The sequence below is a fragment of the Rana temporaria genome, chromosome 4 (genome assembly GCF_905171775.1).
Source record: "Rana temporaria chromosome 4, aRanTem1.1, whole genome shotgun sequence".
Classification (NCBI taxonomy): domain Eukaryota; kingdom Metazoa; phylum Chordata; class Amphibia; order Anura; family Ranidae; genus Rana; species Rana temporaria.
The window spans coordinates 183046270-183069652 of NC_053492.1; the positions used below are offsets into that span (position 1 = coordinate 183046270).

Genomic DNA, 23383 nt, shown 5'->3' on the forward strand with positions numbered 1-23383 from the left:
ATCCCAGGGGAGATATATGCGCGGAAAAAGATCCGCTGGCGTGTACACACCATAGGATCTATCCGCTGAAACCCATTTGCTGGGATTTATCTGCGGATGGATTCTATGGTGTGTACGGGGCCTCAAAAAACTCTATTTGGCCCTGGGAACAAAACAGAATCTATCCTGTTCTATTGCTAAGGGTTAATGTGCTATGCACCCAGAGTTATGCATCACATAGGCTTTTATAGTAAGTAATTATTAATACAATTGTAAATAGCGTCTAACCTTAGCTATTGCTGGGGTTCTACAACTTTTAAAGGGCCATACCACCAGAAAATTGTTGAAAATGCTTTATAGAATTCCCCCCATTGTAGCCACAGTTTGTTAATCACCAGACAAATGTTATACACCCTAATGAAAAAGTGCTGATATTAATGTACATATATCAACCGTATGAACTGGTTTGAAGTAATGACTACAGTATGCTCACATGAGCCATATGATACACAGGTTAATAGTAAGGGAACCCAAATATGACCATTATCCCACATACCATTTTATCTAAGTACTAGTCAAGGCTTTTCTGTTAATAAACGGTAGCTGTATTTTGACAAGTACCTGCTCTCACTGGCATCCCTTTTGCGACTTTGACATCCATTCTCACTCCCAAAGTATTCTGGGACACATGACAGGTCCTAGAAGACTTCAGAATCAGTCACAGAGTGCAGTGCCCCTTGCGCATGCGCAGTGGGCACCCGGCTGTGAAGATGCAAGCTGTCACAGCCAGGTGCCCATAGTAGAGTTGCTGGTGCCACCGAGAGAGGAGAGGGGGAGAACACAGCGCGGGTGAGTGCCAACGCTGTATCTTGGCCTAGGCCAACAAGGCCCAGGCCTAGGGCAGCACTTTGCAGGGAGGCAGCATGAAAAGATGCCCCGCCAGTTTGCGTTACACTGTACATTGTTACTTGAACTGTATCCCAGGATTTGCTGTCTTCAGCTGAGAGAACGTGCAATAGTTTAAGACTTTAAATCTTTCATTAAGGTCTTCATGTTATATAGTTTGAATACAATGGGGATTATTTACTGAAGGCAAATCTCCTTTGCACTACAAATGCACTTGAAAGTGCACTTACAGTGCACTTGGAAGTGCAGTCGCTGTAGATCCAGAGGGGACATACAAGGAAAATAAAAAACAGCATTTTAGCTTGCACATGATTGGATGATAAAATGAGCAGAGCTTCCCCTCATTTCAGATCTACCCCTTATGCCTCGTACACACGGGCAAATATGTACGATGAAAACGGTCCGCCGGACCGTTTTCAGCGGACATGCCCGCCCGGAGATTTCTGTATGATGGCTGTACACACCATCATACAGAAATGAGAGACAATCCGCGCAGACAGACAGCGCGGTGACGTGTTCGCGCCGTCGCCGCGACGATGACGCGGCGACGTGCGCGACGCTGAAAGGTCAATGCTTCCACGCATGTGTCAAAGTCATTCGACGCATGCGAGGGATGGCGGCCGCTCGGACATGTACGGTAAGTCTGTACAGACGACCGAACATGTCCGACGGACAGGATTCCAGCGGGCATGTTTCTTAGCAAGTTTAGAAACATTTGCCCGCTCGAAAACGGTCTGGCGGGCAAATGTACGCTGGAATCCTGTTCGATCGGCCGTACACACGACCGAACATGTCTGCTGAAACTGGTCCGCGGACCAGTTTCAGCAGACATGTTCGGTCGTGTGTACGGGGCCTCAGATTTAGAGGGACTACATTTCCAAGTGCACTTTCAGTGCAATTTCAAGTGCACTTGTAGTGCAAAGTGGATTTACCTTTCGTAAATAACCCTCAATGTCATAGATATATTACTTATCATTGTAAAAGAACATATTTCACACTTTTTTTTTTCCAATTTATCCGGAAAAAAAAAGCGACTTTGAAAAAAAAACAAATAAAGATTTCCGTTTTTTTTCCCTGGCCTTCCCATCTCTAGGCAAGAAGTGAAGGTAAATCTCCCCAGTGGGGCACAGGTGGCTAACTGACATGGGTTATAATTTTCCCTTACTCTATCCAAAATGGGTTATAATTTTCCCTTACTCTATCCAAAATGAAAAAAAATAAGTTTTGCCTATAGTTTTACTTTAATGCATTTTGTGGAATAAGGCTAACTACTCTGCTATGGTGCATACTAGAGCTACATAATTCTGGCTAAAATTAGAATCACAATTTTTTGCTTAGAAAAGAAAGATCACGATTCTCATTGCGCAACATCATCTTTCACATTATACCAAAAGATTGGGCTAATTTTATTCTCTAGGATCTCTGCTAAAAAGAAAATATATAATATTTGGGGGTTCTAAGTAATTTTCTTGCAAAAAATACTGATTTTAAGAAACAAGTGTCAGAAAAAGGCTAATGCCGCATACACACGACCGTTTATCATGTCATGGAAAAAAACAATGTTTTTCTCGACGCGATTCTTGTCAAGCCTGCCTTGCATACACACTGCTCCTTCACCGCTCCAAAGATGCTGCTAGCAGGACTTTTTTTACCGTCCTGCTAGCGCACCGCTGCAGTGTGAAAGCCCTTGGGGCTTTCACACTGGAGAGACAGCAGCGGCTGTTTCAGGGTGCTTTGCAGGTGCTATTTTTAGTGTTATATCGCCTGCAATGTGCTCCAGTGTGAAAGGGGTCTTAGGGTATTGGCCTGCACTATATTTTCCTTTTCTTTTTTATAAAGCTTTTAAAACTGCAAAAGAGAAATGTACCAACTGCTGCTTCTGACTTTTATGCTTAAGCTGGCCATACAATCATCAATTATTTTTTTTAGCCTGCAGGCTGCACTAAGAAAAAATCTAACATATTCCTCCAGCCATGCCTAAATAGCGTAGATATCGTATTTAAATTGCCCACTGTGGCTATTGTATTGTGATAGCTGGCACCACTGCCTGTCAAAATAACCAAACAGTGCCTGCACCTTATTGGATGCAAGTGCTCTTCAGCCAGCAATTTATAGCCTGACAACTGAAGGATGTCAGAGGAGAGGGTGCAACTCTGACTGCTGACCATAGAGCTGCTAATATGAAATGGTGATGGTTTAAAGGGTCACTAAAGGAAAAAGTTTTTTTAGCTGAAATGACTGTTTACAGGGCATAGAGACATAATAGTTAACTGATTCCTTTTAAAAATGATTAAAAATAGATAAAAAAACAATCATATAATGTGATTGCAGTGTAGTTTCGTTTTTGCTGTTGTTTGCTGGTTCTCTGATGTACAGAGAGCCACTAGAGGGCAGTCAGCCAATAGAGAGCAGTGATACTTTGTCTAAAACTCCTCAGCACCAATCCAGTTTTGTTTTACACACAGTAATCACACCTCTTTTATTAGTGACCACCGTGAGAAATCTCCCAGTACTGTGGTTATCAGGAAACAGGCAACCAGGATGTGTCTAGAACAGAGAGGAATTACAGCAACATCAAAGCAAAAACGAACAATGAGGACATGAAACCAGGACTGCAGTAAGGTAAAGGAAGCTATTTAGCTAAAAAAAAAAATTCCTTTAGTGACCCTTTAAGTATTTATGTAAAATGTAATGTTATAGAATAGCGCATGCAGGAAGTTGAACACAAGATGAAAATACACGCTTACCGGTACCTTCATTCTTAAGTCATCCCTGTAGAGTTTAATGCCAATGTCAGAAATGGCCCTTTGAATAAACCGAGATGGCCGCAAAACAAACACTAGCTGCAGGTTCCCCGGAAAAGCCCCCTAGAGAAAATAACATTTGTATAGAATTAGTAAATGATGGCATTTTTATTGATGACCATTCTTCAGCTAACATCATATTTTTTTCTTTTGCTACTTCATATGACTGCAAATTATTTATTTTAGGGTATGAATTTCTTTAATAAACATCACTTAAAGTGGAGTTCCACCCATAAATATAACATTACATCAGTAGTTTTTAAAAAATGTCATTAGTCCTTTACGAATTTTTTTTTTTTTTTTTTTAGATGCCTTCAAAGTGTTGTTGCTAGGCAGAATAGTTAATCTTCCCACTTCCTGCACCTAGGTGCTTAATGCTTCCTAACCTACACCGCACAGACTCCTGGGAATGTAGTGGGTGTAACTTTCTAGGAGTCTGTGCACTCCCGAGTCTCAAAGAATCATGTGACTTGGACAGCATAGGTGCTGAAACCTGATCTGACACTGCTTGTGCAGCACTGAGCATGTGCGAGATCTGCAAGGCTGAAATCCAGGAAATCATACAGTCTGGCTTCATGATGCCCACACTTAAGATGGCCCCAGTCAATTTCTATTTTATAAAGTGTCTAAATTCTGTAACAACCTAACAAAACGGACCTTAGTTTACAGACTAACTTTACTAGAATACATTAAGCTTGTGTATTACAGGGGTATTTATATTTAAAAAGTGAAATTGTGGCCGGAACTCCACTTTAAAATGTAAATGTTTCTCAAGCAGTGTTCATGTACCACAGATGAGAAGACAAGAAGATAGTATGCTAACTGCTAGTACAGCAACACACAGAGATCCCTATATTATAATTTTTTCCTTGAGTTTATTAAGAGTAATGCTTGGTACACACAATGAGATTATCGGACGAATGATCGTTCATTTTTTATTTTTCATGCTAATCTCACATTGAAAATGAAGAAGTTACTAAACATTACGAACGTTCTCGTACGACAGAATAAAATAAACTCAGAAGTGATGTAATGTATTGCATTGTATATGTATTGTATTTTCAGATGAAAACTGTACTGATTAACCACTTAAGGACCGCCCCACGTACATGTACTGTGGCAGGGCGGCCCTTAAGGGTATAATCATGTACATGTATGTCATTGTTGTCATCGACTCTGGGGCGCACGCCACCAGATTTGCGCTCCCACTGTGATTGGACACAGTGGGAGCCAAACCTGCGATTGTTCCGAGGAGAGACAGTACGGCAGTCTGCCTCTGTAAACAAGGCAGACCACCTTTCTGCGAGGGAGGTAAAAGGAGATCTTGTGTTTCTGCTAAGCAGAAACACGGATCACTGTTTTCCTCCAGTGTCAGCATTCCCCACACAGTTAGAAAGCACTCCCTAGGAGCACACTTAACCCTTTGATCGCACCTGATGGTAACCCCTTCCCTGCCATTGCCATTTATACAGTGACAGTGCATTTTTTTAGCACTGATCACTGTATTGGTTTCGCTGATCCCCAAAAAGCACCACTGTCAGATTTGTCTGCTGCAATGTCAAAGTCCCGCTAAAAATCGCTGATCACCACCATTACTAATAAAAACAATAAAACGTCCATAGAAATATCCCATAGTGTGTAGACACTATAACTTTTGTGCAAACCATGCAATATATGCTTATTGGGATTTTATTTACCAAAAATATGTAGCAGAATACATATTGGCCTAAATTAATGAAGAAAATAGGATTTTTGTACTCACCGTAAAATCCATTTCTCTTCCGTTCATAGACGGACACAGCCTTCTTTGACATTAGGGTTATGCTTCTTCCTACCAGGAGAACTCTCCTGGTAGGAAGAAGCATAACCCTAATGTCAAAGAAGGCTGTGTCCGTCTATGAACGGAAGAGGAATTATGTTATTTTTTTTCAAATTGTCAGGCTTTTTTTGTTTATAGCGCAAAAAATAAAAAACTGCAGAGGTGATCAAATACCACCAAAAGAAAGCTCTATTTGTAGGAAAAAGAGGACATAAATTGTGTTTGGGTACAACATCGGACGGCCGCGCAATTGTCAGTTAACCGATTGCCGACCGCCGCACAAACGTATACGTCGACAGAATGGCACGAACAGGCAAATGGGTGTACATGTACGTCCCTTTAAATTTGCTGCCATGTGGTCACGTGTAACCCTGTAACCTGTAACCCTGCCGCGAGCTCCGTGATTGTGCCTGCGGGACCCGTGGACTCGATGTCCGCCGGTGTCCCACGATCGGGTCACAGAGCTGAAGAACGGGCAGATGTCGGTGTAAACACAACATCTCCCCGTTCTTCCTAGTGACAGGTCACTGATTGTCTGCTCCCTCTCATCGAGAGCAGCGATCAGTGATGTGTCACTCGTAGCCACATCCCCTAACATTTAGAATCACTCTCTTGGATACACTTAACCCCTTCCTAGCCCCCTAGTGGTTAACACCTTCACTGCCAGCCACATTTACACAGTAATCAGTGCATTTGTATAGCACTGTTCACTGTATAAATGTGAATAGTCCCAAAATAGCACCAAAGGTGTCCGATGTGTCCGCCATAATGTCGCAGACATGATAAAAATCACTGATCACTGCCACTACTAGTAAAAAAAAAAATTAAGAAAAATGCCATAAAACTATGCCCTATTTTGTAGGCGCTATAACTTTTGCGCAAACCAATCAATAAACGCTTATTACGATTTTTTTACCAAAAATATGTAGAAGAATACGTACCAGCCTAAACTGAGATTTATTTTTTACTTTTTTGGGGATATTTATTATAGCAAAAAGTAAAAAATATTGTTTTTTTTTTTTAAATTGACGCTCTATTTTTGTTATTTGTTATTTTGTAATAGCACAAAAAATAAAAACCACAGAGGTGATCAAATACCACCAAAAGAAAGCTCTATTTGTGGGAAAAAAAGGACGTCAATTTTGTTTGGAAGCCACGTCGCACGACCGCACAATTGTCAGTTAAATTGACGCAGTGCCAAATCGCAAAAAGTGCTCTGGTCTTTGGGCAGCCAAATGGTATGGGGCTAAAGGGGTTAAAGCGATGCAGCGCATCACAAAAAAATGGCCTGTTCAGGAAGGGGGGGGGGGGGTAAAACCTTTCAAAGCTGAAGTGGTTAAACGAAAATCTGGTATCATATGAGAAACTTTTGAGGGGGAGGGGGTGGGGGTGGGGGGGAGAGAGAGGAGGGAATTTTTTTTTTTTTTTGTTTGTTAGGGGGGGGGGGGGGGAGAAGAAAGATGTAAATTATCGCGTGCTACTCCATAGAAGACGGTAACACAAGGAAGTAATGATCTGCAAAAGATAGTACTGTAACTAATGAGAGATTGGGCTGATATGGAGTAGGCGGTAGAAATTTAAAATATTTAGTGTGAGATGATTAATGGATGTTACAAATGGAAACTATGACAAAATGGCTGTATTATATTTTTTGTATGTGGAAAAAGAAAAGAAAAGTGAAATAAAGAATTATAAAAAAAAAAAAAAGAAACTTTTGTGCTTGTCCCATCAAATAATTTCGCATTAATTGTTGTGATCGGCACTCGAAAGCTCTATACTAACAATCAGATTATCGTACGATCGCTTTGAAAGCAGTATTTTCTGTACGATTTTCTGATCGTGTGTACGGGCCTTAAAAGCTGAGCTCTGCCCAAACACAAATACTTAGTTCTTTCAACTTGTCATCATGGACATGCAGCAAAACTATCTTAGATTGCTGCCCTTCCCTCTCCCAGACTGAGCGCTGCTGTGCAGGGGATTACAAGAGGCTTATACTAAGTCAAATTCAAGTTCGTACAATAATTCAATTTAATTGTATTAAAGAGTACATAATTGCACTAATCTGTTTTCTTTTAGTTTAAAAAAATGTTTTAAATGGAGCTGGAGGAAAAGCTCCTGAAATGATACCTGAACTTTGACAGATTAATTTTTAGATCCTTGACGGTTCAGGTGTGGCAGCAATAACAATGTACATCACGGGTCTCAAACTGGCGGCCCTCCAGCTGTTTGCAAAACTACAAGTCCCATGAGGCATTGCAAGGCTGACAGTTACAAGCTCTCCCACAGGCAGAGGCATGATGGGACTTGTAGTTTCACAACAGCTGGAAGGCTGCCAGTTTGAGACCCCTGATGTACAGTATACTGAATGATGTACACATTATTGGGCAACATTCACCATCAAGGCCAGTCAATATTTTGTTGCCAATATTTTACATATCAAGAGTTGTTTCTAGGGAGTTCAGTATCACCTCAACCCTACAAGCAAATTGCCTACCCAGTTCAGAACAAATGGAAAAAGTAAATCTGAAAAATGTTTAATGCTAAGTAAAGACCAAATCAGAGTGTAGAGAAAAAAAACAAAAAAAACAATACATCTCTAATGGGCTACGAGAAAGTATAACCATAACTATAACCATGTTTTCTTCCACATTTTTAGTGGGTTTAGCCAGATAAGCTATTCCTTTATTATACCCCTGGGCCTGGGCCAACATCCAGAACTGCTGGTTTGCATTGGAGATGCAGCCTAATATTAAAGAACCATTTTGTCCAAACTGCTTTCTCTGCTTTACAGGCATTAGGTCTGCGCCACTTTTGTAAACTTGCAGGCCGATTTGTTAATTAGGATGGATTTGCTCCCTGTTCACCGCTGGAGCTGCACGCTCTGATCCCTCTGCCCCCTCCACCCCCTCTCCCTCTAGAGGTAGGAAGAGGGCTGTGCAGGCTCTGCTAATGCAGTGTTATCAATGCTTGAGCAGAGTGGAATGTGAGCGCTCTGCAAACAGCTTATATCCTGTATATAAGGTACGATCTGGCAGAGATCTGTGGCAGTTTTCTATACTGAAAACTGCCACAATCTCTTATTAATTAGGTGCAGAACCCGTACCAGCTTCTGTCTCACTCTGAAATAGAAACTGGTACAGGTGGCACAGACCTAAAACAGGTATATCTGCTCTATTATCGTGGTGCATGGTACTTGCCGTTGTAATGGCACAGGAGGCTTAGTTAGTTCCCCAGATTGTTCTTACCGCTATACGTGTCAAAGAGGCCTTCACGGAGCTCCATTTATCCTTCCGTCTGTCTATGATTACGACAAACCCAATGCTGGCTGCTTCCAGACTGTAAGAGATAGCAAGCACAAATCAAAGAATTATGGAGCAAGAATTGACAAAGTGAAAATATCTAAAATACATATAGCTATATTGGTTACTTCAGTTTACTGAACGCAATACTGAAAATATGGCTCTTTGTGACCAAGGGCCAGATTCACGTAGCCCGGGCGCAGCGTAACGTAACCAATTTAGGTTACACCGCCGCAAATTTTCTGTCTAAGTGCCCGATCCACAAAGCACTTACCTGGAAATTTGCGGCGGTGTATCCTAAATCTGTCCGGCGCAAGGCGAGCCAATTCAAATGGGGCGGGTACCATTTAAATTAGGCGCGCTTCCGCGCCGGACGTACTGCGCATGCTCCCGACGCAAATTTCCCGACGTGCTTTGCGCAAAATTGCGACGCGCCGACGTTTTGTGAATCGCGGCGTGAAAAAAAGACTTGCACCGGGAAAATTTTTTTAAAAAAAAAATTCAAAAGCGACGCGGGAAAGACGGGTATACTTTTACATGGTGTAGTAACTTTACACTTTGTAAAAGGTGCCCTATCTTTGCGACGGCAAACTAACACTTGCAGCGACGTAACGACGGGAAAAAGTTTTGTGGATCGCCGTAACTGCTAATTTGCATACCCGACGCTGGTTTACGACGGAAACTCCCCCCAGCGGCGGCCGCGGTACTGCATCCTAAGATCCGACAGTGTAAAACTATTACACCTGTCGGATCTTAGGGATATCTATGCGTAACTGATTCTATGAATCAGTCGCATGGATAGAAACAGGGATACGACGGCGTATCAGCAGATACGCCGTCGTATCCCTTTTGTGAATCTGGCCCCAAGTGTCTACAAGAACAGACAGCAATGAAGTGTCTGGCAGGGGGAACCGCAGCACGTAATAATTAACATAGACATTTGGCAGAACTAGAAGTGTCAGATGCTTATATTCTGATTTAACCCTCTAAAAGGTATCACTGTAATGCAGTCAGAATGCATATGCAATCAGAATTATGCCTCTTTTTTACGTTTTTTAATCAGCTAGGTACTGCAGAAAAGGTAAAAGAAAAACCCTGAGTTGCTAGCATATCGGAGAGATGGATGTGTTGGGGAATAAATAAATAAATAAATAAATATAGGGATATGTACATTTTACTGTATTAGAGACAAGGTCCCTTTAAGAAAATTTCAAATGGGATTGGGGGTGGGAAACATGGTCACATGACATTTGTGAATTTCCTAGAATGTCATGTGACCCCTGGGAATGTTCTGGAAAGGGGCTTATTGTATATATAGGACCCTCTCACAGGAGTATTCCTCAGTGTTCAGCTAGTCAGCATCGGTGCAACAAGCTCCTCAAAAGCGCTATAATACTTTTAAGTTGCAGTGGACCTGACTATGAAATCTCAAATGAGGCAAGTGCTGGAATGAGCAGGCAACAGTGGCGGGGAAGACTGGCTCAGGAGGTGCCTCACCATGGCTAAAGAGCGGAGGGGAGAAGAAAGGGAACAGCCGGTGCAGAGAGCTGTGGACTTGCCCAGTATTTCCCAGGGAGGCAGAGGCAGACCAGCTGCAATAAGCCTGCAGCACCGCCAGACATACCAGCTTGGCCCGCTCGTCTCGGCTGCCCGTTACCCCGAAGAGAGAAGAAGGTAACATAGTGCGGCAGGAGGAGACCGCTACTAATATGGGGCGGCGAGTCAGCCTGAGGCAGCGGTTCTCAACCTGGGGGTTGATTTGCCAGGGGTCACTGAATCCTGGGCTGTTCCTGAAGCCTGCACCGTTCTCCCGGCCTTTTTTGCAGCCGCCCAGCATGGCTGTCCCTGGAGCCTGTGGCCACGCAGCTTGGCTGTTCCTGGAGCTTGCGGCCGCCCACTCAGCCTCTTCGCAGCCACCCATTCAGTTCATGGCTTGGCTAAGGGGCAGAGACTAAAGGTCAGCTGACTGGTGAGGAATGTGAAGTGGGAGGGGCTGGAGGAGACCTTATCTCCTAATTTCAGCTTAGGTGTCACCCCTAGGAGACACCACAAAGTCGGAGACACAACAAGTAACACTACCTGTGATTATAGTTGCCATTACAAGTCCCCACTAAAGTGCTCATATCAGCAGATGACCTTGATCAAGAGTACCAAAGATCAGAACTCCCCTCAGCACTGCCACTCATCCCATTCCCCACCAAGGAGTAAGAGAAGGAATAAAAATTGAGAATACATGGAAGGGAGAGGAAAAGAGCAGGAGGAACAAAGAGAAAAGGAAGAGAAAGAACAAGAAAAACAACTAGAGAGAGGGATGGGGGAAAAAAACTAAGAGAAATAGCGGTACATCCTAAAACGTACCATAAGGGATTTTATTATTGTACAAGTAAAAGGGACTCAGGGAGTTTTTTTGCCTTTATGGGTTATGACCTAATAAGCCTAATAGGCCTTTGCGTTTGTTTAGGTCCCTTTCACACAGGGGCGGGGGCGGCGTTGGTGGTAAAACGCCGCTATTTTTAGCGGCGCTTTACCACCAATTTTGGGGCGCTAGCTTTTACCCCCGCTAGCGGCTGAGAAAGGGTCAAAAACCACAGCAAAGCGCCTCTGCAGAGGCGCATTGCTGGCGGTATAGCCACGGTGTCCCATTGATTTCAATGGGCAGGAGTGGTATACACACCGCTCCTTCACCGCTCCAAAGATGCAGCTAGCAGGACTTTTTTTACCATCCTGCTAGCGCACCGCTCCACTGTGAAAGCTCTCGGGGCTTTCACACTGGAGACAGAGCAGCGGCTCTTTCAGGTTGGTTTGCAGGTGCTATTTTTAGCGCAATAGCGCCTGCAAAATGACCCAGTGTGAAATTGGTTTTACTGTGGCTTGTCAGTAAAAACAAATAATTTTTAAAGAGCAACAACGGGAGTGCGAGTCATTTTTCCTACATGTTTTTATTCATTTTTTACCGAAAGAGTCACTGTAACGCTTATTTGTATTAAAATACAGGACTTATATAGTGCCAACAGTTTGTGCAGCACTTTACATCATAAAGGGGGACACAACAAAATTCAATTCAAGGGGGTTAAGCGGGCACTGCTCCTGAGAGCTTACAATCTAATAGGGAAGGGCAAGTGGTGCAAAAGGTAATAACTGAGAAATTATCTAATGGGAAGTTTTGTTGTTATTGTTAATAGTTGAATTGTGGGACTGGCTTCCCTTAAGAGATGGGTTTTCAGGGATTCCCTAATACTGGACAGGGTAGAAGACAGCTGGACAGATTGGGGTAGAGAATTTTAGAGGATGGGAGAGACTCTGGGAGAAGTCCTGGAGATTAGCATGGGAGGAAAAAAGGGAAGCTAAAGAGCATGGATCTTCGAAGGAGCAGAGAAGACAAATGGTGGTATATTGAGACAAGAGTTGTAAATGGCTTTGTATGTTGTTGTTAGTATTTAGTCAATTCTAGTGAGTCCTATATAAAGCAGAGCTCCACTCAAAAGGGTAAGCTCTGCTTGTCTGCCTCCTCTCCCTCTCCGCAACCTTTTGGGGGGGGCGGGTACATGGTTTTGACAGATACCCGCTCCCACTTCTGGCTTAGTTTGCCACAGTGAACTGAGGCAGGAGTTAGCCCCCCCTCCGCAGCCTTCTGGGACACTTCACTGGTCCCAGAAGACTGCTGCCCATTTGCAAGGTGCAGCGCATTGCATGCATTCACAGTAGAAAGGAAGGCTTCACTGCTGGTTTCCCTTGGTCAAGATGGCGGCGTCAGCACCCGGCAGCCGATTAAATAATCGGCTCGGTTGAGGACAAAGTCGGCAGCTACAGTATTTGTACCTGCTGACTTTTAATGCTTTCTGAAGCAGTATTAAACTCCTTTTTAACTACTTCCAACCTTCATTTATTTTATTTTATTTTATTATAATAATATTGTCTCCTTACAATCCAAACGTATGCATAAATGTATAAGTATAAATGCATAAATTAAGTTCTAGTGACATGTTTACAGTGATATATGTACATCAACACTAAAAAACATCACCAATAACAATCAACTTAAAGTGGTTGTATACCCATTTTTGTAATTTTTCCGAATTTTCTAATTTCCAAATTTCGAATTTTCAAATTTCGGCAATTCCGAATTTGAAAATTCAAAAATCTGAAAAAAAGAAAGAAAATCAGTAAAATTCGAAATAATAACTAACTAATAATAACTATTAAATTATAGGTATTGGAATTTCCTTTCAAATTTGGCTGTTTGTGAACGTATCAGCACCAGGTCGGTACGGGTTCGTGTCTATATATTATGTCAAAACAAAACGTTCCAGGGTGTGTATTAACCACTTCCCGCCCAAGGACGTCATATGACGTCCTGGACTTTTTAGTAGGGATATCTGAATGATGCCTGCAGCTACAGTCATCATTCAGATATCACCATTTGCTGCCGACGATTCTGTGCACCATAAGAACAATCATAGCGGCAGTTCCACTGCTTGATCATTCTTATAGGTGATGGGAGGGGACATCCCCCCTCCCGCCGCCATACAGTACTTCTCCGGGCTCTCCCGTGCCATTGTGGACCCAGAGAAACGATCGGCCAGCGCCGGATGGGAAGCATAGAGATGACTGGTGACCAGAAATTAGAACGGATGTTTACATTTCTAGTAATATCAAAAAAAGTGATCAAAAAAATAAAAATGTAAAAAAAGTGCAAAAATTACGTAAAAATAAATAAATATTTAAAACGCCCCTTTCCTCAGTAGCTCACACTCAGAAGCGAACACATATGCAAGTCCCGCCCACATAAGTAAACGCCGTTCAAACCACACATGTGAGGTATCGCTGCGTGTGTTAGAGCGCCAGCAACAATTCTAGCACTAGACCTCCTCTGTAACTCTAAACTGGTAACCTGTAAAAAAAAATGGAAGCGTTGCCTATGGAGATTTTTAAGTACTGAAGTTTGGCGTCATTTTATGAGTGTGCGCAATTTTAAAGCGTGACATGTTAGGTATCTATTTACCCAGCGTAACAGTCTTTCACATTATACAAAAGATTTGGGCTAACTTTACTGTTTTATTTTTTAATTCATGAAACAATTTTTATTCCAAAAAAAGGCGTTTGAAAAATGATTGTGCAAATAACATACGAGATAAAAAGTTGCAATGACCGTTTTATTCCCTAGGGTGTCTGCTAAAAAAACATATATATATATATATATATATATATATATATATATATATATATATATATATATATATATGTATATATAGAGAGAGAGAGAGATATATATAGAGATAGAGATTATATATATATATATATATATATATATATATATATATATATAGTGTTTGGTGGTTCTAATTAATATTCTAGCAAAAAAATTATGATTTTTGCATGTAGGATAGGAGTGCCAGAATAGGCCCGGTATGGAAATGGTTAATGCAAAAATCTACCACATGGCTAGGGAAGCCATACTGATCTTATTTCTCTAAAAGAGCAGCGTAGTTGCTGGCGTTTTCTGGGTGGCTGCTCTTTTAGAGACATAAGATCAGTAGGGCTTCCTTACCCATGTGGTAGATTTTCACATTAATACACGGCCTTCAACGTTTTGGATGCTTTGACATAATATATAGACACAAACACATACCGACCTGGTGATGATCCGGTTCTGGGGATAAGTAGTCCTTATCTCTCATATTGTGAATGTCCACTGGGACATATTATAGTAAAGTTTCCTAGGTTTTCATCCTTTTCTGGTGGGACTATTTGTCCCTAAGTGAACCACTGGATGTCTCGTCTTCTTGTCCTGATGCTAATGCGCAGCTAATGCTCTTTCCCCAATCAAAGAGTTATGATCTCTTTTAGGTGAAGTACTAACAAATGGGATTTAAGCTACAGATTTGGAACCTGTAAGCCCTTTGTCCCTGAAGAAGAACTGCATTTTGTATTTAGAAACGCGTTGGTTTTCTGTCTATCTGGCAGTTGTGGGCCTGCCTGTTCTTCAGCTATTTTCCATGTCTGCGCCCATCACTACGTGTTTGATTTTATTCAAATTTTTGATGTTCTTTACTATGTTTCAATAAATTTCTATTTTTAAATCCATTACTGTTTGTGGTCCGTTTAAAGTCCCAATTTGAGGAACTCTTTTTACTCTTTTTATTTCAAATAGACCTTACTGCGTGAAAAAACGTATAATTTTGCTGTGCCTATACCTTAAATTATGCATTAGATAATCGATGGGTGTAATCTTCAACAAATTTTGCTGCGCCTGCCCCCTTTAAATGTGCACGTGTGTATCCTCTCAGTGAAATTTGAACAAACTTAGGTACTGTCCTTAATTTTGTGATACAGAAAAAAGTAACACATGTATTTCACCAATAAAAAATAAATTATAAACATGGAAATCAACACTGATCATCAGAGCTTTTGTTCTCAGAAAATAGGTGCAGGAACTCAACCACGACCCTGTTCAGATTTCACAAACAGTAGAAGGGTCTTAAAGGGGCATTAAATACCAGGATTGCATTACATACAGAGTGCAGAGTTCAAGGGGTTACATACAGAGTGCAGAGCTGTCACTTGTAAACACAGAAACCAGACTTCTGTGTTTACAAGCGATTGTGGTGAGCAGGCTCCAAAGGATCTGAGCCAAAGGTGGTGGAACTGAGTTCCCCCAAGTTCCCCCTGAAAAAAAGCCCTGCTGATCATAATAAAGGTTATTAATGTTAATTCAATATAAATGTCCCTTTCACTCCAATAAAAAAAAAAACGTTTGTGCACGTTAATATAATCCACGCTGTGTACTTTTCTCCAAAAGAGTGATGTTCAATGACTCCAACCACCTTTCAACATTTGCGCTCACCTCCTTAATACCAGGTCACAATATGCTTTCCAAAAACAAAAAATAAATCTGCGCTATCCTGGTGATGAGCAGCCACAAACAATCTAGTGAAACAAGAAAGTAATAAACAATACAAAAACAATATTGCGGCGCTAAAAAAATAAAAAAGTAAAAAAATGATGTGGTGTTGTTAGTCTGTGTTAACACCAATTGACACTGTGGACAAATGAAAAGTCCGTATCTGATGAATCGATAACAATAGATTGTTGAAAGTGAACTGTTGATAGATGAGTGATCAAGTGAATGATTCCAAACACCACGGTGAATAAAATAAATGAATAGTGAAAAATGACCACCACCAAAAGCGGAGGCTTACCAGAGGTATTGAACCCAAATAAGCATACGCCTAAAGGGTCAATACAAGCTGACTGTAAATGGATGAAGACCACATCAACCGGATCTGGATATGAAGTCAATATCCAGAAAGCTAATAGAAAGGAATAGTAGTGGTCAACAAGCAATTGTGGGTTTAACCAATCTTGTTTTTTTTTTGTACAATTCACCTTTAAGGGGTGTGGCAAGGGGTGTGTCCTATACCTGCATACTTTTGCTAATAGGTGTCCCTCATTCCCATCTCAAAAAGTTGGGAGGTCTGTGTATACACAATCACATACATGCGTTCTGCTTGGTTATCACTGTTGATCATTTTAGAACTAGGAAATGACTACTGGACTTTGCAGTGGTTACTTACCTGGGAATGCTTGTTAAGTAGGTAATAACATTCACAAAATCATCATCGGGAATTTCTGTGAAGTTGGGATATTCAGGGAAGGTTATTATGGGTGCTCCATCATTCCCTCTTCCCCCTGAAACCAAAAATATAATTTTGTAAACTTGTAATAATTTCACATCACCACCAAATATTATGAATAATACATTGATTTAGGCTAGGCATAAATACTAGAAGGTGAGCCATCCAGACACAATCTGACTAGAGACGGGGGTCATATCCCCTAATGCCCTGTACACACGATCGGTTCATCCGATGAAAACGGTCTGATGGATTTTTTCATCAGATATCCCCGATGAAGCTGACTTTCATCAGTCTTGCCTACACACCATCAGTTAAAAAAACGATCGTGTCAGAACGCGGTGACGTAAAACACAACGACGTGCTGAGAAAAATGAAGTTCAATGCTTCCGAGCATGCGCCGACTTGATTCTGAGCATGCGTGGATTTTTAACCGATGGACGTGCCAACAGACGATCGTTTTTTTTCGTTAATTAACCATCAGATAATTTTAAAACAAGTTCCTAGTTTTTTAACCGATGGATAAAAAACCGATGGGGCCCACACACGATCGGTTAGTCTGATGAAAACGGTCCATCAGACCGTTTTTCATCAGACAAACCGAACGTGTGTACGCGGCATTAGAGTGTGCGTTCTTTAAGAAATGTAATGTATAAAGTGGAAAAGACAACTAACAAATATATATATAAAAAAAAAAAAAACATTGGGGGATGGAGGTACGATTTACTGTCTGTTAACATCATTAGTTGAGCCCAATAGCCTGGATATAAAACACAGTGCTATAAATAAATGCATTTGGGATTGAAGGCCAACAGGGTAGCAGGCAAGAAAACATGTATGTAATAATTTCAATTTGAAAGATATAATAGTCATATTAGAATATGTATTTCCCCACACGTTCTGTCTCGTGACAATGTACATGTTGTAATAAAGCAAATCATTCTCACATATAAACTAGGTGATATAACATGTTCAAACACAGTACAGTGCTCTGTTTACATTAAATATTTATTTATTAATTGCATAACACACAAGTTTTATTTCTCACTCGAATATGGAATACCATAAAATGTATTTTTCAGTTTACACTTCATTTTTCAAGTGATGTGTGTGTGTATATATATATATATATACATTTATAAGCTTAAAATCCATAATGATTTACACAGCACCGTTTTGTCTTACACATGTGACTGTATAACTTTTTATTTTCCTTTAATCGGTTTCAATATTTTTGCATAACTTCTACCAGTAGACCTCAATACAAAATAAGTATTTCTCTAATTATTGCCATAAGTGGTGTCAGAATTGGAACTGTGCTGCCACCTAGTGAAAACACATAAATAAATGTAGTGATTCGGCCATAATTTTCATTGCTTACACAATCTCCTATCCAGTAAGTGTGGGACGCAAAACAGTTGCTTACTCGTAAGGTTGTGCTGTTGAAATAAAAGGGTGAATAAAAGATTTTAATTGCAGCAAGTTGCGGTATGACATCCCATTGATTCTCATATAATGAACAAGCATTGGTGAGAGTGTTGCCTGCTTGATGTGGATACTACAGAAAATTGGTGTGGATACAACATGCAGCACACGTTATATATATATATATATATGTAGCACTAACCCCCGAAGGAGCTGCTGAGTATTTTGGGTGGCACGTTACCTCTATCTTCTCTCTGTCCAGGGCAATAAAAGAGAGTCTGAAGAACTCCAATGTCCATACGATACACTTCTTTTTCTAGGATTTATTTGTAGAACTTAGTAGAAAAGAAGTTGGAGGGGTGGAAGGGTAAATAGGTAGGTAGGTTCAGGTATATAGTCTCAAAAAGGAAACACTCCTGCCTCCAGCAAACAATTCTCGTCGCCACTCTAGCCAGAGTGGGTATTACTCACCCGGATAGGTCCCTCTCACTGGCCTAGCAGCCGGAATGGCGCACGGAATAAAGTACAGTCTCTGCCACAGACCTTCCTTTATGAGGAGACACTTTTGGTCCAGAATCCTCTGCCACAGGATTCAGCACCCGGATCTCTCCAGATTAACTTTTGTAGAACTTAGATCTGACAGGCGACCACCATCAAGCCTCTCAGTGTATGGTGCATCCTTCGATGAAGTTTCCAGGCCTTCTCCCAAGATACCAGCCTCTTGCATGGTCCTTTCCAGGATAGGTCCTCCCCTGGCTTCCTTCATCAAGTGGCTTCCTCCCGCAGGACAGACAGTACAGGATCACCTTGAAAGTGTAAACCCAGTCTGACTACTGGGCCTACTAAACAAAGCCGCGACCCCAGACCAACTTGGTCAGGATTCAGGATCACGCACCCCCGGCCAGGCGGGCCACGAGGCGCGTAGGACAACAGACTCTCCAATGGCGTCTGTCCCTTAAGTACCCCTCCCCAGCATGCACAGCGGAACGATCACTCCCACTGATTCGCTGCCGAGGGGGACACCCAATACACCCTGACTCTGCTGCTGCCACCCTTGGCCTGGGATGGTAATAGCACCCCCAGGCGAACAATGGTGGTTACTTCCAGCACAGCCATGGCTGAAACAGAGGTTAAATTGCCCATTATTACACTTGTCTAAGCCAAATAACGACTCAGACCCCACTAAATTTACAGCAGTGCCTGATCAACAGGAGCAGGGCGCTACACATATATATATATATACTGTGACAGGAAGTCAGGTAAATCCGTGGGTGTTGTCACAGACGGGACATACATTTCTGCCTTGTTTAGACAATACACCAATTGTTATTAGGCGTCGGCTGCAAATGTAGCCAGAAAAGGCTAAAGGCCGTTGGAAGACTCCAGCTGTTCAGAATGAGGCAATTAAGGCCTATATAAGTAGTCCAGAGGATTACCACTGAATTTCTGCATCCTGAGGCTTTGTGAGTAAGGAGAAGCAGTGTACTGAAAGTCTTCTGTGGAGGTGAGGAGAGGATTGATTTTTCTGTGTGATAAAAATCAAAAGACTATTGTTTTTCTTCTGTATGATCAGCAGTGTCTACCCAGCAGTAGGCTGTGCTAGACTCCAAGATAGGTTCCTGTGTGGTGAAGGTAGACGCCCCAAGTGGCCATGGTTTATTTTATGTTTGATTTTGTTTATGCTGTTTGGATGCTTGCACTGTGATAGAATGTAATAATGCCTATTTTAGAATTAAGCAAATTTTTTATCAGAACCACTAATAATGTTTGATATTTTCTTTATTGTTTTTTTATATTGTTGTTTTTGAATTGGTTTCTTATATATACGCATGTGTGAAATATATGTATCACAACAAAAGATTATTCTCCTTAAAGAGATTATATCAGGAATGATATATAATGGTTCTTAGAGTTATGAATCCAGCATTATACAAGAACAGATGCTGCTATCCTCCATTACATGTGTGTCTCTATTCACTCCCTTGCATTCCTGGACGCTTCACTTTGGAGAAGCAATTGTGGATTTTTCTATAGGAAATTCCCAGCCCCCACTGCATTTCCTGTATAGCTTACCATAGCTTCAAGAAGAAACTGTGACTTTGCCCTTATCCTGTCTCCGCCCCCCAAAAGGAATTCATGTCTCAGGACTGTTATGCTAAATCTGCTCTCTACTCTCTGCTTCGTGTAAACCTCTGATTGGACTGTTTTAACTCTTCGATGTGTTTGGATATGAACTGGCCAATGACAGTCTCACAAGGGGGTGGTGAAATGGGTGTTTCTGTTTAATGTGAACCAATGAAAATGCATTTTGTGCTCGTGTGCTAAAAATAAAGGCAGCTGCTCAGACGGCAGCCATCCTTTTGGCCCTTGAACGATGGAGAGGTGAGATGTGAAATCATTCTGTCTAGATGGCATTTTCTCACTTTATAATTTGAATCTTCCGGCAGAAAATGTGTAACCCTGAGTTTGTCAGGATATCAATTAAGTAATGAGTCTCTATCAGCACTTGTTTCCAGCAAGATGGAAGAATAAACCAAAATCTTTGTTTTCAACCGTCTTCGACTGCCTGTCTGTATAAATTCAGTGTGTAGTGAACCCATCCAGGGGGTCACACACCACGCTACCGAGCTAACCCCTTACACATGGTGGAGTGCCGCGGGCAGTTAAAGTAAACCCAAAATGGAGGAGATACTGAAACAGCTGGCTATAGCAAATGCAAATCAACAGCAGCCGAATGCAGGTTTGCAGCGGAGCCTTGCAGCTCAACAACAGGCTCACGCAGCTCAACAACAGGCTCACCAAGAGAGCATGGCAGCTCAACAACAGGTTTACCAAGAGAGCATGGCAGCTCAACAACAGGCTCAGGCAGCTCAACAACAGGCTCAGGCAGCTCAACAACAGGCTCACGCAGCTCAACAACAGGCTCACCAAGAGAGCATGGCAGCTCAACAACAGGTTAACCAAGAGAGCCTTGCAGCTCACCGAGAGAGCATTGCAGGCTTGGAACAGAGACACCAGCAGCAAATGGAGGCCATCGTGAAACAGCTTCAGAGACAGCAGACCAAGGCTGGGACTCAGGCCAGTAACATACCGACTTTTCGGGTACGACACTTATTGCCAAAGATGACTGCAGATGAGGAGCCTGAGATGTTTCTGACCACGTTTGAGAGAGCAGCGGAAAGTGAGAGTTGGCCTAAAGACCAGTGGGCTGGACTAGTGGCCCCCTATTTTCTGGAGAAGCCCAAAAGGCATATTTCGATTTGGAGCATGCAGACGCAAAAAACTATGTTCGATTAAAAGAGGAAATATTGTCACGTTTTGGTGTAACCCTGGATGTCCGTGCTCAGCGGGTCCACAATTGGAGTTATCAGCAGAGGAAGCCACCTCGGTCGCAGATGTATGACCTCATCCATTTGGCTAGGAAATGGCTGCAGCCAGAAACTCTGTCCGGACCAAAAATTTTGGAGCGAGTAGTCATGGACAAATTTCTTAGGTCTCTTCCTAACACCCTGCAGAAATGGGTGAACCATGGTGGACCGGAAACCGCAGACAAACTTGTAGACCTGGTCGAAAGGTACCTAACAACAGAGAATTTGTCCTCTTCCACCAGAGACGCACAGACTTTTCACCCCAAGACCAGACCCTCCCCACCTATAGGTAAGACTGCATCAAGGAATGGGGGTGGAGAGAGGTACCAAGGAGCAACTAGAGGAATTATCGGGACTACTGCTAATGTTTGGCGAGAGCGGCCTGGAAGACCCATCCCACAGGAGAGGACCAGAAGGTTGATTTGTTACCGTTGCCGGGAAGAGGGACATGTAGCAGCGATTTGCCCAGCGGGTGATGAACCCATGCAGTGTGACTTTGACAGAGAGACGACAGTCCCTTTTTGCAACCACATGCACTGCAGTAAAGGGAAATGAGAAACCTTTATATAGAATGTGCTTAGATGGTAAAAATGTTGTGGTATTGTTGGATTCAGGTAGCCTGGTAACCTTAGTGAAAAGTGATCTAGTGGTGGGAAAAACCTTACATCCGAGGAAAATGGCTGTAGTTTGTGTACATGGGGATACTCGAGAATATCCGGTGACTACGGTTTCCTTTGAAACCTCCCTCGGTAACTTGTGTCACCAGGTGGGTTTAGTTCCCAAACTGCCACATGACGCCATTGTGGGAAGGGATTTCCCCAAATTCTGGGAACTCTGGGACTGCCCAGATTCCCCAGTAGGTGGTTCTTCTGAGTCTAAACCATCTACTCCAGAAACCTATAACTGTGAGGATTCTCCTGAGTTTCCATTCTCAGTATTAGCAGGGGAAACACCAGTCCCTAGGGAGGAGCCTGCTACCTCAGAAGAGGAACATCGGCCGATAGGGTTTGATGACCTCGAGGTGCACAGGGAAAATTTTGTCACTGAGCAATTGAGGGACCCCACATTGCTAAGAGCCCGGGAGAATGTAGTGAAGATAGATGGGGAGTTAGTTAACCCTGACGAGAGGGTTGCCCTCCCTTACTTCATTATTGAAAGGGACCTGTTATATTGAGTGTCACAGAGGATAGAGGACACCATTGAGCAACTGGTAGTGCCTAAACCGTACCGCAAGATGGTTTTGGAACTGGCCCATGGGCACATTCTTGGGGGACATTTAGGAGCGGAAAAAACCCAGGAGAGGATCACCCAGAGGTTTTATTGGCCTGGGATCACTAAAGAAGTGGAATTGTATTGCTCTTCCTGTCCAGTGTGTCAGATTACTGCACCCATGCCACATTTCCGCAGTCCGTCCCCTGCCCATTATCGAGGTCCCTTTTGAGAGGATCGCCATGGACTTGGTTGGCCCCTTACTGAAGTCCACTGGAGGGCTGGAGGGCACCAGCACATCTTGGTAATAATGGACTATGCCACCCGGTACCCAGAAGCGATTCCTCTCTGAAACACCTCCGCTAAAAACATTGCCAAAGAGTTGTTTCAGGTTTTCAGCCCTGTGGGTCTTCCTTAGGAAGTCCTAACTGACCAGGGCACCCCGTTTATGTCTAGGGTGACCAAATAACTTTGTAAACTCCTGAAAGTGACCCAATTACGTACATCAGTATATCACCCTCAGAGAGACGGGTTAGTGGAAAGGTTTAATAAAACCTTAAAACAAATGTTGAGGAAGGTGGTGGATAAAGACGGAAAGAATTGGGATTATCTGCTCCCTTATCTGATGTTTGCAATAAGAGAGGTTCCCCAATCGTCCACAGGGTTCTCTCCGTTTGAGCCACTGTATGGGAGGCACCCTCGGGGCCTACTGGACATTGCCAGAGAAACATGGGAGAGTGAGAGTTCCCCTCATCGAAGTGTGATTGAACATGTGGCCCAAATGCAAGACAGAATTGCCCAAGTGATGCCGATTGTGAAGGAACATTTAGCCCAAGCCCAATTGGCTCAACAAAGGATTTACAATCGTGGGGCCCAGGTCCGTTCCTTTGCACCTGGTGATAGGGTGTTGGTGTTGGTCCCCACGGTCGAAAGTAAATTC

General features: G+C 42.5%; 1 protein-coding gene across 3 annotated transcripts in view; it reads right to left on the bottom strand.

Annotated features, from left to right (window-relative positions):
* MCF2L2 (MCF.2 cell line derived transforming sequence-like 2) overlaps window positions 1-23383 on the bottom strand; it is a 366799-nt gene that overhangs the window by 274173 nt on the left and 69243 nt on the right. For 2 of the 3 annotated variants that reach the window (XM_040349451.1, XM_040349447.1), the window contains exons 3-5: window positions 16382-16496; window positions 8754-8844; window positions 3633-3752 (exon numbers count right to left, since the gene is read on the bottom strand). In XM_040349451.1, coding sequence (XP_040205385.1) covers window positions 3633-3752; window positions 8754-8844; window positions 16382-16496 — 326 coding nt within the window. The remainder of the gene's footprint in view (window positions 1-3632; window positions 3753-8753; window positions 8845-16381; window positions 16497-23383) is intronic. The other variant, XM_040349448.1, reaches the window with a different exon arrangement.